This window comes from Cavia porcellus, unplaced genomic scaffold, assembly GCF_034190915.1.
Source record: "Cavia porcellus strain 051 isolate PalLab524CR breed Dunkin Hartley unplaced genomic scaffold, mCavPor4.1 scaffold_31, whole genome shotgun sequence".
In the NCBI taxonomy this organism is placed as follows: Eukaryota; Metazoa; Chordata; class Mammalia; order Rodentia; family Caviidae; genus Cavia; species Cavia porcellus.
The window spans coordinates 34,221,040-34,238,891 of NW_026947514.1; the positions used below are offsets into that span (position 1 = coordinate 34,221,040).

Sequence of the window (17,852 nt, forward strand, 5' to 3'; positions counted from 1 at the left end):
AGACATTCAAGAAAACAAGACTGTCTGAAAGCACAGCTGTGGCCTTTTCTCTTTATCGTGTCACTGTGTATTCTCAAACTGAAGCACTTTAGCAAAAGGGAGGTTTTATATATAGGGATATGTCCTTTTCTACCTAAAAATGTTAAGATAATAATTTGCTAAACTACTCTGAGTTCTTTGGTAAAATCTGTTTTTCCAAATAAAAAGGAATTCTGAAGGAATTTAGTAAAAACATTCATCTATCTCATAGATCAAATGTTTACAACCAAAACAGTTGAGCCATATTGTCTTTGTCTACTAAGAAAGCAGAACCTATTAACTATTTCAGATAGGCACTTTAGATTCAGTTTTCCTATATGTATATTTCTTTAGTAAGGATCACTGACTATATGGTTTGAGTTAATATCAGTAACATTCTATCATATTAAAGGTAGTTATATGCAGAAGTTGGAAAAAAAAGTAAAACTTCCCCACAATGAACATAATTTCTAATTTTATCTACTTACACAGAAATGCAAGACAAAGTTGCCTGGTTAGTTTCTGCTTAGTCAAAGAACTGAAACTGAGGTTTCATTATTTACATAAAGCTAAATATTCATTGTGACACTTATTAATACTTACAAATATGAATATTGCCATTTAAAACCCTAAAAATGACTTAAATTTTCTGATTTTTTCATATCAGAATCAGAAATGGCAGTTTTTTTAAAAAATGGTACCAGAGATTGAATTCATGACTTTGTGCTTGCCAGCCTGGCACTGAGCTATATCCCCAGTTGCAGCAAATTCTTCTATAGTTCAAAAACACCTACAAATACTGTCAATACCACAGTTACTATATCGTAAATTTCAGAAAATATATACACGTGCAAAGTGAAAGACATTTAGCAGCCTACTGAATTTTATATAGCAAACTACTGGGAAAACTGTGAGAACTTAAGCTCTGTTGTTCTTGGAATAAAACAGTTTCTACTAGATTATTTTCCAACACATGCCTTCTGGTATAGTCTGTGTTTTGATGCCCCCCCACCAAAGTCTCATGCAGTCACACAAGTGACTGGATCTGATGTGTGGTGCTAAGATTAAGGGGATATGGAGACTAAATCAGTCCACTGATTGGCTTGACACAGTTCTTGCTGGGATCAAGAGTGTGAGTGCTATACCTGCCTAGGGCAGGTAGCCTGCATAAAAGAGGGCTAACGTGCTCTCACCTGCCTGTTTGCTGACTGTTTCTCCTTTGTGATGCCCCTCTGCCTTGGAACCAGTTGACTATGAATTGAAACCTCTACAAATTGTGAGCCAAATAAACCTTTCCTCCTTCCAACTTTGACTTTTGGGTATTTTGTCTCAACAATGAAAAACGTAAATAACTTAAAGACACTCTCTTAAGTTTAACATTCTAACCCAAACTTCTACCTTTACCTGTGTACGAAGACTTAAAAGACATATTTTGCCAGAGTTGATCACTTGCCGTACAGAGTCTATACTGGTTCCATACAAATTTTTCTCAAATTCACCATGTTCAATGAACTTTCCAGCTGCTATATCAGCCTCAAATGCTTGCCGTGAAACAAAGTGGTAATCTCTACCAGCTACTTCATGGTCTCGTCTACTCCGAGTTGTATCTAGGCAAATAAAATGTAAAAATAACGGATCAGAGTGAGGAGGGTAGATAATTTCTCTAGTTAATTTTTATTTTGTAACAGATTAGGAAATAATGAAGAAATGTTGAGAGACCATGTTTAACACTGATTTTACTTTTAGAATGAGACATGAACAAGAATGTGTTTGTAGTATCTTGTTAAATTAATTTCCTCTCACTTTATGCTTACACTTTTTTTTTTTTTTTTTTTGTCTTTTTCGTTTTTATGGGTACCAGGGATCGAACTCATGACTGCCTGCTTGCAAGGCAGGCGTTTATGCCGCTGAGCTAAATCCCCAGCCCCAATGCTTATACTTTTTAAATTATTTCACCTTGCATTTTAAATGCACTTATCACCTTTTCCTAAAGCTTATTATTTCCATCAGATTTGGTACTACATAATGTTAGAACTTCTGTTTTAAGGAATCAGGTCTAGATTTCTATCTTCAATATTAGTTTAAAGAACAAAGAACCAGGAGCTCATCTTCTATTGAGCAGCCAATTGAAAGGCCCAAAGTGAAATTTATTTAGAAAATAATTAGGACCACAGTGTTAGGAAAAATTTTCTCAAGAACTATCTGTAATAAAAAATTGTTAAAATACTTAAAATTCTTTTACTGACAACACTGTTTCAGTGAAATGTATGAAGAGTGGGTTCTGAGGTAGTAAACTGAAAAGCACCAGAAACTGGGAATGTGTCCAAACTTACGAGGAACTGCAGATGCAAAGCGGTCCTTTTCTTTGTTCATGAGCCTCTGACGCAATTCATTCTGGCCACAGTTCTGTGGACCAATCAAGATGATAGGTCTTTTCCTATTTGCTGGCTGATGATAAAGTGACATTTCCTCGTAAGTTAAGATCTCTTCATTGTCATAATCTTTGAGAAAGAAAAAGTTTAAGCCCTTCAGACAGAATTATTGTCATGTCATGACAATATAAATACCTATAGATTTCCCCCCAACACTGGAAAGCACAATTTATCATTAAATTGCTTAACTTTTGTATCATGACAGAAACAATAAATAGTACGATACCACAAGCATGCTCCTGTGTTACTATATGCTTGCCATGGTACTATGAAAATGAATCAGAGGACAACATATTAATCATCCTAGAAAATCTTCGTTATCTTGTTTCATACAGAGTTGGAACATCTGATACAATTATACTGACCTTTATCTAAAATAGCTAGTTTGTAGTGAATACTTTGACAGAGAGTGTAATACCAGGAGATAACCTAATAAGGTTATATCACTTTTGGAAAATGCAGACACTAATATGTTACTAACCCAGAGTTATGATTTAAGATGATGTATAAATTATGATGGGTGGTGTGACATTCCTAAAGCCCATAATCCAAATGAAACCAGAACTGTTAAGTGGTAAAAATAAAGGCCAACAACCAGCAGTGTGCCTCGTCCCCATTCACTTCACTTGACTGGGAAGGGGCAGCAGATTGTGTCAGACTCAGCTGTAAATTCCGTGAGGGCAGTGAGTATCTTAGTCTGGCCAGTGCTCAGCAGTGCTTGATACAGAGTAGAAACTCAAACTACATTTGTTTAAATTCCAGCTCAACTGTTTATTAGCTTGAAAGACTTTAAGTACATCACTTTAGTATATGAATTTGAACTTATTAATCTGCAGCCTCCTGTCATGGAACAGAGTAGATGTTATTTTAATTTTGTTTCAGTACTGGGGATTGAGCCCAGGGCCTTTCCCCTGAGCTACATCTGTAGCACCACCCCTCAAATGTATATATGTATGCATGCATACATGTATATAGTACATGTTTTTTGAAATGAGGTCTCATTATGTAGGGCAGGCTGGCCCTGAACTCACTGTGTAGCTCAAGCTAGCCTCAAACTTGTGGCAGCCTTCCTTCCTCAGCATCCAAGTGCTGGACACAGGCACATGCCTACTTACAGCAGATATTATTAACGATAGATATTTACTTAAAAACATTAGTAATACTGAAACCATCAAAAATAACGTGTCTTTTATTTCTCACAATGTTTTTCTCTATTCTGAATCTAACATGCATGACCAGATTGGTACAGTATTCTGATCTACAGATTTTAAGTATCTGTTGATTTCGTATTTGCCAAGTTTTCTATAGCATTCCCACTCTTAGAGCTGGACCAGTTAATTTGAGTGTATCTCAAATAATAAAAAGTATTATTAATTACAACCAGAGGATAAAATAAAAAACCCAATAAATTCTAAATACATAATCTGTCAATTAGCATTAAAGAATGATGTAGAAACCATTTATTAAATGGCACCTCAGCTTTAGCATGATATAGGATACTTCAATAATTCGTAACATTTTATTTTCATTAGTTTAAATTTCAGTGCTCTAGAATAGTCCACATTCTTGAGCTAACAAGCTCTGTAAATTGTATAAAAAGGAGTTCCTTTATGTTATTATTTGTTTTGCTTCTAACATGAATCAAAGCAGGAGTAGCAAGTCAGATACCCAGGAAGACCAACCAAGAAGGTAATGAAATCAGATAATCAGATTGGGCTTATTAAAAACTAAGAGTGGTAGAGACTTAAATGGGCAGCAGGTACCAAATGTAAGGGTGACAACAATCATTCAGGTCCAATAGATTATTATCATTTGGCAACACAAGCCCAGTGTTATCAGAGCTTTTGATTTTAAGAGAACTTTAAACCTTTTTAATCTTAGCCATCAAAATGCGACAAAAAATATTCCTGTGTGCCTGACTTAGTTAAGTAGTGGGTATTGTGAAATGAGTTGCCTCTATAATAAGAACTATTATAAAGGAAATATTAATGTTTTACTTCAAACACAACTGTAAAAGAATTTGTTAGAAGTAAAAATTTTTTCTAATAATTTTAACAGAAAAATTAGAAGAAAACATCAACTTAGCATTAAACATACTAAATAGAACTTTACCTTTTATACCAGCTTTTTCCAGAACATAAAAAACACTGGGCTACCTATAGGACTCCAAAAGAAAATAACTTCTAATAAGTGACTTTCCTAAATATGTATATTATATTTAAATTAAAAACAGAACTAGAAATAAAATTCCCTGAAAATACTAGTTTAATTTCTCTTCAGCATCATCAGACTTAGGACTCCTTTAGACACAATTCCAGCTATGCCTGAGAGTAGAACTTACCATCATTTTTATTAGCATTATATAACACCTTCTTCCTTTTCTTTTTATTCTTCTTTGCACACCATAATTTCCCTGCAATTATAAATACGTGTAAATGTCATAATGTTCCATCAAACAAAGCTACATACTTTAAACTGAAGAACTCAAATTGTTTTTAATTTTAAAATGTTAAGCATTTATACTCTTCATAGAAACATTTTCTGGCACTTAAAATTTTCCATTAATTACACATTAACTCTTGGGACTGGGGATTTAGCTCAGTGGCATAAGCACCTGCCTTGCAAGCAGGCAGTTGTGAGTTCAATCCCCGGTACCAATAAAAAGGAAAAAGACAAAATAATAATAATAATAATAATAATCTTTATCATCCTAAAACAGCTTTTTTTTTCAATCTGGTTTCTTTATTACCCTTTCTATAACATATCTTTCTCAAAAGTTCTAAATAGTATGCAAATTTAAATATGTTTCCAAATGAAAACCCAAGAAACTTCTAACTGATGTCAAGTAGTCATGTCTAACCTGATTTTTCCGGCTCCTTATCTTCTTCTATAGTTTGCTTCATGGCTTCCCTTTGCTGCTGAAAGCTCTTCCCTTAAATGCAGGAAAAAAAAGGGCAAAACATTTAAGATAAAAAGATAAAAGCACTTTCTAATTGAGGGGAAAATGCTAGAAGTAAGTCTTCATATGTATTTCTCTTCCATATCTTTCTGCCTCAGGATAGTATCAGTTGTGATACATAAACTTCCAAATGTTGACCCCACTCAACCAATCCTATGATATGTATTACTGAACTATAAATCATCTGGTGTAAATAAACCAGTATTAGAAAATTTAATAGTTCAACTTTTAAAACATTTTCATTGAGCATTTATTATGCAGAAAGTACTACACTGGACCTTACAGTAGTTCTGATCACCTCGAATCATATCATATAAATCATATCCATTCTAGGCATTACCTTTCCAAAGTAGAACGTGGACATACATCCCCCTATGATTTCAAGACACTATTCAACATATTCCCTTGCACTTATTACTCGTAATTCTTCCTTTTGCTCGAATGTAAGTATATGGATTAATGATTTCCCCCATCTTTAAGTTACAAAGAGACATATAAATGAAAGTGTGTTTTTCCATGATTATGACTGTAATATAGGAAGCTTTTAAGGTGACTGACCATCCTCTTTTTAGTCCTCTGTTTTAACATCAACTCTCCTTCTTTCTTTTGGTGCTACAACTGAATCCAGACCCTTAAGAATGCTAAGTACATGCTTTACCATTGAGCAACACCCTTCTAAAATGTTCTTTCAATATTATGTATTTTCAGCCAGGCACAGTATCCACTTCTGTAATCCTAGAACTCATGAGGCTAAGGAAGAGGATTTCAAGTTTAAGGGCAGCCCGGGCTACACAGTGAGGCCTTTTATTTCAAGAAAATAAATAAAAATAAAATCAATACTATGTATTTTCTACTATATCATCTCTCACCTGGAACCAGCCCAGCGAGGGGCTGATTATCTTCATCTCCCTCCCTGTAGGCCTGCCACCAGTTTGGGTCTTCTTGACTGATCACGTGAAGGATATCCCCTTTCTGAAAGGACAGACCTAATTCTCGACACGGAACGTAAGGGTCATCTGAGGGATCATAGTCAAAGTGAGCTTTAACGTGGATCTAAAAGATAAAAAAAGGAAAAACAAAAACAATAAAATGTGACAAAATATTTAGCATAAGTATAATATAAATGTTATGGTTTCTCACCAGTGCTAAGAAATGAAATTTTAAAGTTGGTTAGTTAAGTAACAGTATTTGGGAGCAGTATTTGCTCAAGCTCATCTGTTGTTTTTTCTTTGTTGATTCAAAGATGTTTAAGAGCATTTCAACTACTATGTTGTTACCAGCTAAAATATGGGTACAAAGATGGTTAAACTGAAAGAAACATAATAAACTATCTGACCTGCGAAAACAACTGGCATTGCACTTTGGTGTGCAATTTCTAAGCCACTGACACCAGAAAACTCCAATTTTATTTGTTCATTTTTTGGTACTGGGAATTGAACTTACAGCCTCATGTTGCCAGCCAGGCGCTGTGCTGCTGAGCTACATCCCTGGTCCAAAACTCTGATTTTAAACCTTATTTCTCACAGAGGCAGTTCAGTGTCAGTTTAACTGGAGCTGTCACAGCCTTTTGAGCCCAATCTCAGCACAACAGTGCCTTAATGTCTGTCAATATTTCTTTAAAAGTTCATGAAACAAGTATACCTGAACTGCTAAAATTATCTAATTCAAGATTTTAAACAATTCCTCTTTACACACTACATAGGCTTACTAAGTAGGCTTAGCAGTCTGTAAAACACCTACTTTAGCTCATCAAATCCGACACCTATATGCAAGAGTGTTATTGCTCCACACAGCTAAAACTGCAAGTCTGGGCTCAGAGAGCCAACAATAAATTCAGTCTAAGGATTTTATAATTTGGGGCTGGGGATTTAGCTCAGCAGCTTATATAAGCACTTGCCTTGCAAGCAGGCGGTCATGAGTTCAATCCCCAGTACTAATTAAAAAAAGAAGAGTTTTATAACTGAGTCTATTTCTTTTTTTATTAGTACATATGTTTGCAGTACCCAATGTTTCCACTCCTCATGTAGAGTTGGTGCAAGGACAAAACACATCTTCTTTCCTTTTTTCACCCTCCCCCACATCTCTTGATCCCTTTCTCGCTTGAGAAAGGTGTACCACCCTACTTTGTATTATCTATCTTTTTATTTTGCTCTTTATTTACGATTTTTTAGTCCATTTCTAACTCAGTACTGCTTCATTTCTTTTTTGGAGGGAGTGAGGGGTTTGTTCAGTGTCTTCCTTAGTGGCCAGACTGCCCTTGAACTTCTGTGTTTGTTTGGAGACAGGCTCTTGCTATGTAGTGCAGGCTGGCCTTGAACTCACGTATGTAGCCTAGGCTGCCCTCAAACTGTGATTCTCCTGCCTCAGTCTTCCAATAGCTGGATTACAAGTGTGGACCACCATGCCGGGCCACACCCTTGAATGTATGATCTTCCTGTCTCAGGGTTCCCAATGCTAAGATTATAAGCCTGAGTGACCTTAACAAGCTCTGTTGCTTTTACTAAAACCATAAATGTGGTTATGTATCATAAAGACAACACTGCCATTCTTCAAAAATTAGAGAAGTCGGCATCTTTTTTAAGCACATGAAACACTGACAAAATGATGATGGACTATATGAAAGATACTTCCTTATATGAAACCTTGAATCCTAATGAGAGCAAAAGCTTCCCTCAGAAACTTGGTTTTGGGCCAGGGATATAGCTTAGCAGTACAGTGCCTGACTAGCAAGCGTAAGGTCCTAAATTAGATTCCTAGTACCAAAATAATTAATAATTTAAAAATTTTTTAAAAATCAGAATTTCTGAGGCACGATCAAGAAATCTGGTTTGAGGTATGATTAAAGATTATTTCTCAATTTCCAAAAAAATTTTTATTAGTTACTATAAATAAAAAATGAGAAAAGCCTTCTGTACACAAACAGCAAAACTGAGTTTAAAAATGACTCAGTTAAAAATGGAAAATACTGTAGCAAGGAGTGGGAGCACAGATCAGTAATTCCAGCTACTGAGGAGGACCAAAATTCAAGCCCAGGCCCTGCATTTTGACTGTGCTACTTATTGAAACCCTGTCTCAAAACAAATAGGAAAGAAAAGCAAGCAGGGAGGCTGGCAATGTATGGAGGTAGAGTGTAGGAGTGCCCAGTGTGCAGGAGGGCCTGGGTTCAGTCCGCAGTGGTGGGGGAAAAAAAAAAAAAGAAAGAAATAGCTAGGAAAGAGAATTCAAATAGAACTCAGTCCAGGGGTAACTACACTGATGTAACTGCACAGGTATAACAACAGACATATAATCACAGTGAATTTTCACAAATTAAATGCTTCTGTATAAGCAGCATCCAACAGGAGAACCACATTATAACCAGCACCTCTGAGGCCCCAGCTCCATCCCTTTCAGTCACTACCCACCTCTTCTCCTCCAAAGGGTAAATACCATCTTGACTTCTGCAAACACTGATTTCCCTGTGTTTTCTTCATATAAGTGGAACTGCACAAATTTGGTTCAAATACGGTTAAGCTATTTTACCGACTTTAACAGCCTTCTGCTGCATCTCACAAACGGCATGCTCTAAAGAACCTTACTTATAGTTGGTGTGAAACACTGGAATTGGGGCTGGGGATTTAGCTCAGCAGCATAAGCACCTGCCTTGCAAGCAGGCAGTCGTGAGTTCGATCCCTGGTACCGGTAAAAACGAAAAAGACAAAAAAAAAAAAAAAAAAAAAAAAAAAAAGATAAGAAAACACTGGAATTGTGATTAAAATCTTGAGCACTCTGTAGTCAGTGCCAAAAATGGACTTTAGAACTTTATGTATCATGAACACATACTATAAAATTATTATCCAAAAAAAGATTATGTTGGGCTACATTGAACAGATAAAGAGCTAAAAATGTTTGCCAGGAGAGTGCCACACACCTATAACCCCAGCACTCAGGAAACTAAGGCAGAAGAATCATGAGTTCAAGGCCACCCTGGAATACATAGTGGTCTCAAAAAAAAAAAAAAAAAAAAAAAAAAAAACAACCACCAAAAAATACAAAGAACAGTGAGGTGGAAATAACTGTGTTTATGACCCTTGCCACAGGTTAAAAGAATCACCCAGAAAGGCTTTTCTATCTATTCTCAACTAGGCAGTTCTCACTCCCTACTATCCTGATTTAAATGGCTTGGCATGGAGCTCCGCTTGTGTATGCTGGGAAGCAGAGGATAAAGGACACACTCTCCTTATATGACAAATTTACATAACCCCATCTAAATGTACTCTGCAATTAAGATCAAGAACAAGAACTAAAGCTCTTAATTTTTCCTAATGTATTTCAGAGTTGAGAAATTAACGAAATTAAATAGCTAAATAAAGTCTATAGACTGTCCTAACATATTCTGTAACTGCTGTTTATGTGTGTCACTGATCAATTCTTAGTTCTAGAAGTCATCTTCACTAACCTCTCTGTAGTGGCTTATTTTGTTTCCCACACAAAGGGATAAAAAAGCCATTGAAGGAGAAAAGCTAACCTTCATGGGAAAGCTCCCTGATCTGACAATCCTGCAATTAACTTCAGAACGATGCATCTGATTAAAATGGTGTTTGGGTTCTAAATCAAACAAAATCTTGCACTGAAATTTTTATTTATAGTTTTTATGGACTTATCTTTAATTTTTAAAATTGCAGAAAAGAAAACAGAGTTTCAAAAACTGCCTTTGTGACATCAAGCAACACTTTCCAATGATCTCCCCCCAATTCTGGGATTCCTCTTCTTCTGCAACATCAAAAAAGGAGTCTTATTTTTGTGTGGGGCTTGGCAGTGAACCAGGGCCTTGTATATGCGAGGCAAGAATTCTACCACTGAGCTAAAAGCTTAGCCCTTTTTATGTTATTTTGAGACAGGTCTTTTTAATTGCTGAGGCTGACCTCAAAAACTTGTTATCTTTCTGCCTCAGAATCCTGAATAGCTGGGATCAGAGGCCTGAACCATACTCACAGGAATTTTCTTTACTATGTATTCTCTTCCATTTTTCGCCAGAGAGAAGTTTAGGCTGTGTGGTATCTAACTGAATTTTATTAGGTATTAAAAAATATGAACTTAGGGCAACAGCAAACGTAACAGAGGAACTGCCCTAATTTGAAAAGGGGCACTGTTACTTATATCCATGGGCCTGTAGCACTCACAAGCAGAGCTTGACTGGGGATTGGACTGTGGGGGTTTACAGCTGAGTTGCTGGTAGGGAGTAGGGTCTGATAGGAAGAAGACAGTCACTGAGGGTGTACCCCTGAAGGGCTCATCTCCTTTCGCTTTCCACTTCTGTACTGCCATACCCCTCTACTAGGCCTTCTTCTTACAGCCTGCGGACATGGACTGAAACCTCTACAAACTGTAAGCCAAAATAAACCTCTCTTCTAAGTTGTGGATGTCAGGTATTGTGCGTATCAGTGAAGAAAGTGACTAAGGCACCAATCCAACATATTCTGAAATTCTCCATGTTTTTAGTTTCTGTCTTTTTTTTTTGGGTACTGGGGATTGAATTCACGACCTCACACTTACCCGGCAGGCACTTATGCCACTGAGCTAAATCCTCAGTCCCTGTTTTTATTTTGTAATAATTTATTTATAAAAATCTTACTGCATTATAAAATTCTACATCTTCCAAGTGACAAAAAATTACAATAAAAATTATGTAGTATGTTTTCTTTAACAATGAAATAAATGTATTTGCCTGTACTCTTCCTCAAATTTTCTTACAATCCAGTTATCTCTGCACTGCAATGCACAGAATAATAATAGCAACAGCTAATATTTATTAGTTATTAGTCTATGAATGTTCTGGTGTATATTTCATCAGTATTAAGCAAAGTAATTCCTTTTCATTTCAAATTATAGGGCATTAAATCAGATGAAAAATAGCCCTTTGCAGCACAAAAAACTAGTATGTATCCTCCATATTATTTCAAATATAGCATGGAATAATTTTAGAAGTTTACAGACCAGTGCAAGAAATCCAATTGTTGTTGTTAAGCCCAGGATGCCTCAAACTTATAACCCCTTTTGCTTGAACTTCTAAAGTAACTAGGGTTTAGGTGAGCACCACCACACCAGGATCAACATTTTTTAAGGCTCTGTGAGACAAGGACACCACACGGTTGGAACAAGGGGTATATTTCTTAAGACAAATGTGCCAGTCACTCAAGAAACAAAATGCAAGGGTGCTAAGACTTGCCCTCTACATTTTTGCCCTCTGCTACTGAAAGAGCTGCCATTGTTTGCTGCTATATGTGATACAAAAGAAACTTAACAATTTAGAGAATACTCCCTGCACAGCGTGTTCTTGCCCTACGTGCTGCCTTAAGTTACCTGTTGCTGAGACAAAATAGCCAACACTCAAAGTTACAGGAGGAAAGGTTTCCTAGGTTTCCTTGCCTCCGTTTCTAGAGGTTTCAGTTCATAAGTGGCTGGCTCCAGGCAGGGTGGCAGGGCAGCGGGGCATCACAGAGGAAAAACAGTTCATGGCGGCAGAAGGCAGAAAAGTAGCAAAGCAGCAGCAGTGACAACGGCAGCCCTTTCGGTCCTTTATACTTTATTTGAGCCTAAGTGTGGGTAACACTCACATTGAGGGTGCGGACCCTCATCCTAGCACTGCACCATGAAATACTCCCAGCATCATACACTCTAGACCCAGCCACCTCCAAAAACCCTATCTACCACCTCACGAGGCTTTGGGGAGACATCTAGAAATCAAGCATAACATGAGAATTCAGCAAGTGATTATAAAGGAGCTTCAGATAATGACTATTTTGTAAATCTATCTGAAATACTCATTTCTATTTATTTACTTTGGTTTTTTGGGACAAGGTTTTACTATGTAGTTCAGGTTGACTACAAATTCACAATGATCTTTCTGCTTCCCAAGTGCTGGGACTACAGGTGTGCACTACCAAGTCCGGCTCTCACATATTTCTTTCTAACATAACAAAAACCTTCAGTCAGAAAGATATCTTTTGCTACTCTTGTCAGACAATGACCTGTACAAGAATAACCCTCAACAAACTGCAAAATTTTATTACTATTGTTACTTTGCAGTGCTAGCACTAAATGAAGGGCTTCATGTATGTACGGCCAATACTGAGCTACATTCCCAGACCATAACTGAGAATTGTTAGAGAACTTTAAGAACGTTGTAAACCTGCCACCCCTCAAGCTATTTCATTTTCTAGTTAAGTAATTCCTAAGACTGTTCATCATGACTCAATTTTTTCACAAACCCTCCAACAGACATTTAATAATGAGAAGCAGTAAGACTTAATTAAGCAATAAAGGATAAGTTACTTCATTCTGATGTTGAAACATTCTGAGTTCTTCAATAATCTATTCTTGCATACAATAAGAAGCAGTAGATATCAACATACCGTTTAGGTTAATTTTATCCATTAAAGAAATGACTTTCAGATTCTGCATGCAGAGCAGAAAGAAATGCTGATAAAGTATCTTAATCTCTGACATGCATTCCAAAAAGTCATTTGCTCAGGAGTGCATTACTATCAACATTTAGGTAAGGCATATTCTAGTCCTGCACAGCTACTTTTGAGGTTCAAAGATTACTGACAGCAAAGTTTGAATTCAGACACTAGCTGTTTCTTCATTTGTTTTCCTATGAAGAATCATAAACAGAAGAAAGGTTGCAGATGCAACATCAATTTTATGTGTTACATTACAAACAACAAGAGAAAACAAAATGACAGTCAAAATAGAAAGGCTACACCTGTGACCAAATACTGAGGAAAGAAAATGAAGCTTTTCTTTCTTAAACTGCTAAGCTTTTATAAAGGTTAAGAATAATAACAGATACAATAAATCAGGCTACCATGTTAGTCTAGTATTATAAAGTCGATCTTCTTTTGTTGTTTGTTGAGAAAGGTTCAGGCTGGCCTCAAACTCACAATGAGTCTCCTGCCTCAGCCTCCAGAGTGTTGGGATGACAGGTATGTGCCACCACACCTGACTTAAAGTCTATCGTTTTTAACAACTCATAGTAGAATTCATATACTACATGACTTTGAATGTATTTATAAAACTACAGCCACAATTTTAAAATGTTTTTATCACCACCCCAAAGTCCCACTATTGACAGTAATTATTTCCATTCTCTCATTTCCCATGCCTACATCTAGGAAATGAGGAGAGAATTGAAAACTAGGCTAGTTTCTGTTTTGTCAGATTTACTTAGTTTGGATATTTCACACAAATAAGCCAATACAGAGCCTTTGACTAGCTTCTTTTATTATCATAACTTTTTCAAGTTCATCCATACTGTAGCATACCTACGTACTTCAGGTTTTTTTAATATCAAATAATACTCTATTGTATGAATAAATTACACTTTGTTTTCCATTTATTCATCTTTGGGTTATTTAACTTTCTGGCTATTATGAATAATGTTGTTATAAATATTTATACAAAAGTTCTGTGAATGTATGTTTTGTATTCTCTTGGATATATATTTAAGAAAAGAAATATTGTGTTACATAGTACATAATTAAGTACATCCTTTACTGCAGCTGAGTAAATGTTCAATATAAAAGCAATATATTTTAAACAAAGAGTTACATGTACACAATTTTTTTTTTTTTTTGAGACAAGGTAACTTTGTAGTTTAAGCTGGCCTCGAACTCACAACAATGTTCCTGTCTCAGCCTCCCCAGAGCTGAAATTAAAGGTATGCATCACCATGTCCAATAACATGTATATAATATATGTAAAAGTACTTCTATACTAAGTATGTTTAAATTTTTTTAAAAAACCACTTATAACTAGAAAAAGACAAAACTCAATGTTGGAAATAAGAAAATTTCTAAAAACTATTTTCTGCTTTTTACTTTAAAAAAGTTCAGAATTACTAAATTTGAAATGTTGATACATTTATTTAAATAAAAACTACTGAATTTACTTCTTTACTTGACTGCAATAAACTGACGTTTCTAACACAAATAATTAAACAACAGCCAAACAAAATAAATAGTAACATGAAAAAGTCACTTACTACGGTTTCCTTGGCAGGAGGAGGCTTGATCTGTTGACTAGGAATCAGAACAAATGTCAAAGTACCATGCATATCAGACTGTAATAGAAAGATGAGGTTGCTTTAAAAATCTGTATTATGAAAATCATTCCATGGTCTTATGAGCAATATTCCCCAAACTGGACTATTCCAAGACTCCTTCAAAGCCTTTGTTCCTCTAGACAAATATAATAGATAAACAAATACACGTCTACAAAAAGATGCATAGACTGACAGATGGACACACAGACAGAGAGATAATTAAGCAAGGGTCTATGTAAATAGTTTTAGCTTTTAACTGAAATAAATACGCTGCTGATGATCTTGGGTCAAACTTAAAAAGTTTCTTCCAGGGATATAGCTCGGTGGCACAAGTGCCTGCCTGGCAAGCACGAGGCTGTTAGTTCAACCCCTGGTACCAAAAAAACAAAACAAAACAAAGTCTTTGTTCTATTCTTTTTTTTCCTGTGTACAATGGGGGCTTAAAATGAGCCTCACACACACGCTATGCAAATACTCTGTCACTGTCACTGCCTTATTATTTTGTTTTGAGACAAGATCTCACTAAACTGGGCTGGCCTTGAATTTGAGGTCCTCCTATCTCATTCTCCCAAGTGGCTTGGATTACAGGTGTATATATATACTCCCAGCCCTACAAAGTGTCATATACAAATATTCTCAATTTCAAGATAACTTGTTTTTGGTTTTTGGTTTTACTCACCAGAAGTTAAGAGCCCAGGACAGTTTCTAGCCCTATTTTGCTTTATTGGTATTGCCAAACCAATAAACTAGGGCTCAACAGAATTAGGGATATGAAGGATGTTTTCTAGATTATACAATAGTTATTGGCAAGTAGTAGAGGTTTTACTTTAGCAACTGATGCTAAGAATATAATTTTGAATATAAGAATATAATCATAATTAAGAATATAGATTTTGGTTTATGAGGTGTACAAAGTGATCACAAATTGTCTTCAAAAGATAACTATAAGCCTAGCATGAATAAGGCCCTGGCAACACCACCACCACCAACAATAAAGATAAGTCTTCCTAATTATAAAGCACAGTATAACAGAACTTTCTTCAATAATAGAAACATACTATAGCTATAGCTGTATCTTTATATAGTACCCATTATTGCCCTTTAACATCTGAAATAATGTTAGTATGAATAAGGAACTGAATTCTACTACATTGCACAGTGTAGGTCTACAACATTATGATTATCTTATACTCTTAGGGGGAAACAATTGTAGATAGGAAAAATAAATGAACAGAAAAGTCATGAAGAGCTGGCATGGTAACACATATCCTTGTAAACTTAAACACTCTGGGAGGCCGAAGCAAAAAGATTAAAAGTTCCAGCCCAGTCTGGGCAACTCACCAACCGAGCAAGAAACCTGCCTCAAAAATAAAAATAAAAAAGCGGCTGGTCATATGGCTCAGGGCAAAGGCACTGCATTCATTCCCAAGCACCCCGCTCTAACAACAACAACAAAAAACAAAAAAAAGAGAATGTGGATTTATTGTTGTCCCAGTAGCTAGCACACACTGACATGCACTCAATAAATATTCACTCAAAGGATTAATTTGTTACATTACTACTGGTGTCAACAGCAACATACACATGGCAGTAAGAAAGCTCCAAGTAAAATATTTTTTTTTCCAAGTAAAATATTAACAGTGGTGTCCACCAAAAACAAATTCTACCAACAAATACTGGAAAGGACTTGTATCGTAGGAAAATAGGGCCAGAAACTGTCCTGGGCTCTTGACTTCTGGTGAGCATGGGGGCAGAGGCAGGTATTGGAGACTGAACCCTGGGCCTCTGCACTGAGCTACGCACCCAGCCCTTTTTATTTTTACTTTGTGATTCAATCTCAGTAAGTTTGCCAGGAGGGCCTTGAATTTGTGATGCTTTTGCCTCAAACTCTGCGTGCTGGGATTACAGGCAAACAGGTTTTAAACAACTATTTTAAATCTAGTAATGAGGAAAGAATAAGTAAATTATAATAAATTATTATTCTACTTATGTCAACTTACCAACAAATCAAAAACCTCATTGACGTCTTTCCCTCGAATTTCAATGCCATTAATCTCCAGAACTTCATCTCCTTCATGTAAGAGACCACTTTTCTCGGCAGCTCCTCCTTTTACTATTCGGCTAATAATGACAGAATCCATTTCATTACGGACAGTAGCACCCTAAAAAGATCAAAGTGTAGTTTAAGTATAAAAATAGGTTTTTGTTTAAATACTTACTTTTTTTTTTTTTGGTACCATGGATCAAATTCATGACCTTGTGCTTACTAGGCAAGCGCCTGGGCCATTGAGCTAAATCCCCAGCCCAAAGTACTTATTTTTAAATTATAATTTTTCTCTAACACTTTTTCTGTGCCATGTATGTGCCAGTTCATAGATTAGTAACTGATCTCTTTTGTTATATTTACTTTGTAAATAAACAACTTTAAACCCAAGTGAAAAATTTTTTTGTAACAATACTAGTCTTCAACTATCTTGGGAAAAAAGTTTACTGACACAGCTGGAGTAATAGCTGGCATATCAGTCCCCCCGTATTTTCTGCTTTAGAAACATTCCATCAGAACTCTAACATCAACTGGATTTTTGAAGCATACCGCAGTAGAAAAATACACTTGTTTACAAACAATGTGTGAAGACCTACAATCATATTTATTCTGCATATATGCTGAATCCTACACAAATTATAATACATTTAGGCATAAGTAACAAGCATACTTCTAACTATAAAGAATCTTCTTAAATTCAAAATATGATGAAGGGATGAATACCAACCTGGCTCACTATGCAAATGTTAAGTATTTTAGCTATATCCAACTCACATTAAAATATATTAAACATTAATATTTATTATACAAACTAGATACATAAGTGAAAATATATGTTCAAAAATTGGGACTATAACATATAGATTAAACTTGTTCCCTTAAACTTTTATTTTAACATTTTATCTTGACTTTTCAATTTCTATCCTTTTGGTGGGGAGGACTTTTCAAACTACAGTCCAAGACACCACGATTCAAAAATATTTCTTTAATAATAAAAGAAAGAAACTTAAGGCAATGAGAGTAGACAAAAGAGAAGTTTTATATATAAAAACTGTAAAATAAATATTAAGGTATAGTCTTAAGAGTACTTAAAATATGTAAGTAATTGTGTCTCATTAAACTTAACAGTATTACAAGACCAGAATTTTTGCCTTTCTTTTGGCGGAGGGCAGGATTTTTTGAGACAGGGTTTAGCTATGCTGTTCAGGCTGGTCTTGAAGTGACTATGCAGCCCAAACTGGCCTCGAACTCCTAGCAATCCTCCTGCCTCAGTCTCTGGAGTGCTGGGATTACAGTCATGAGTGATCACATCCG

The 17,852-nt window shown here is 35.8% G+C and overlaps 1 protein-coding gene across 2 annotated transcripts in view; it reads right to left on the reverse strand.

Annotated features, from left to right (window-relative positions):
• The window catches only part of Pals1 (protein associated with LIN7 1, MAGUK p55 family member), a 70,879-nt gene that overhangs the window by 9,373 nt on the left and 43,654 nt on the right, over nt 1–17,852 (reverse strand). For both annotated transcript variants that reach the window (XM_063241482.1, XM_063241481.1), the window contains 7 exons: nt 16,495–16,656; nt 14,435–14,512; nt 6,279–6,462; nt 5,311–5,382; nt 4,792–4,863; nt 2,352–2,519; nt 1,423–1,625 (listed from right to left, as the gene is read on the reverse strand). In XM_063241482.1, the coding sequence (XP_063097552.1) occupies nt 1,423–1,625; nt 2,352–2,519; nt 4,792–4,863; nt 5,311–5,382; nt 6,279–6,462; nt 14,435–14,512; nt 16,495–16,656 (939 nt within the window). The remainder of the gene's footprint in view (nt 1–1,422; nt 1,626–2,351; nt 2,520–4,791; nt 4,864–5,310; nt 5,383–6,278; nt 6,463–14,434; nt 14,513–16,494; nt 16,657–17,852) is intronic.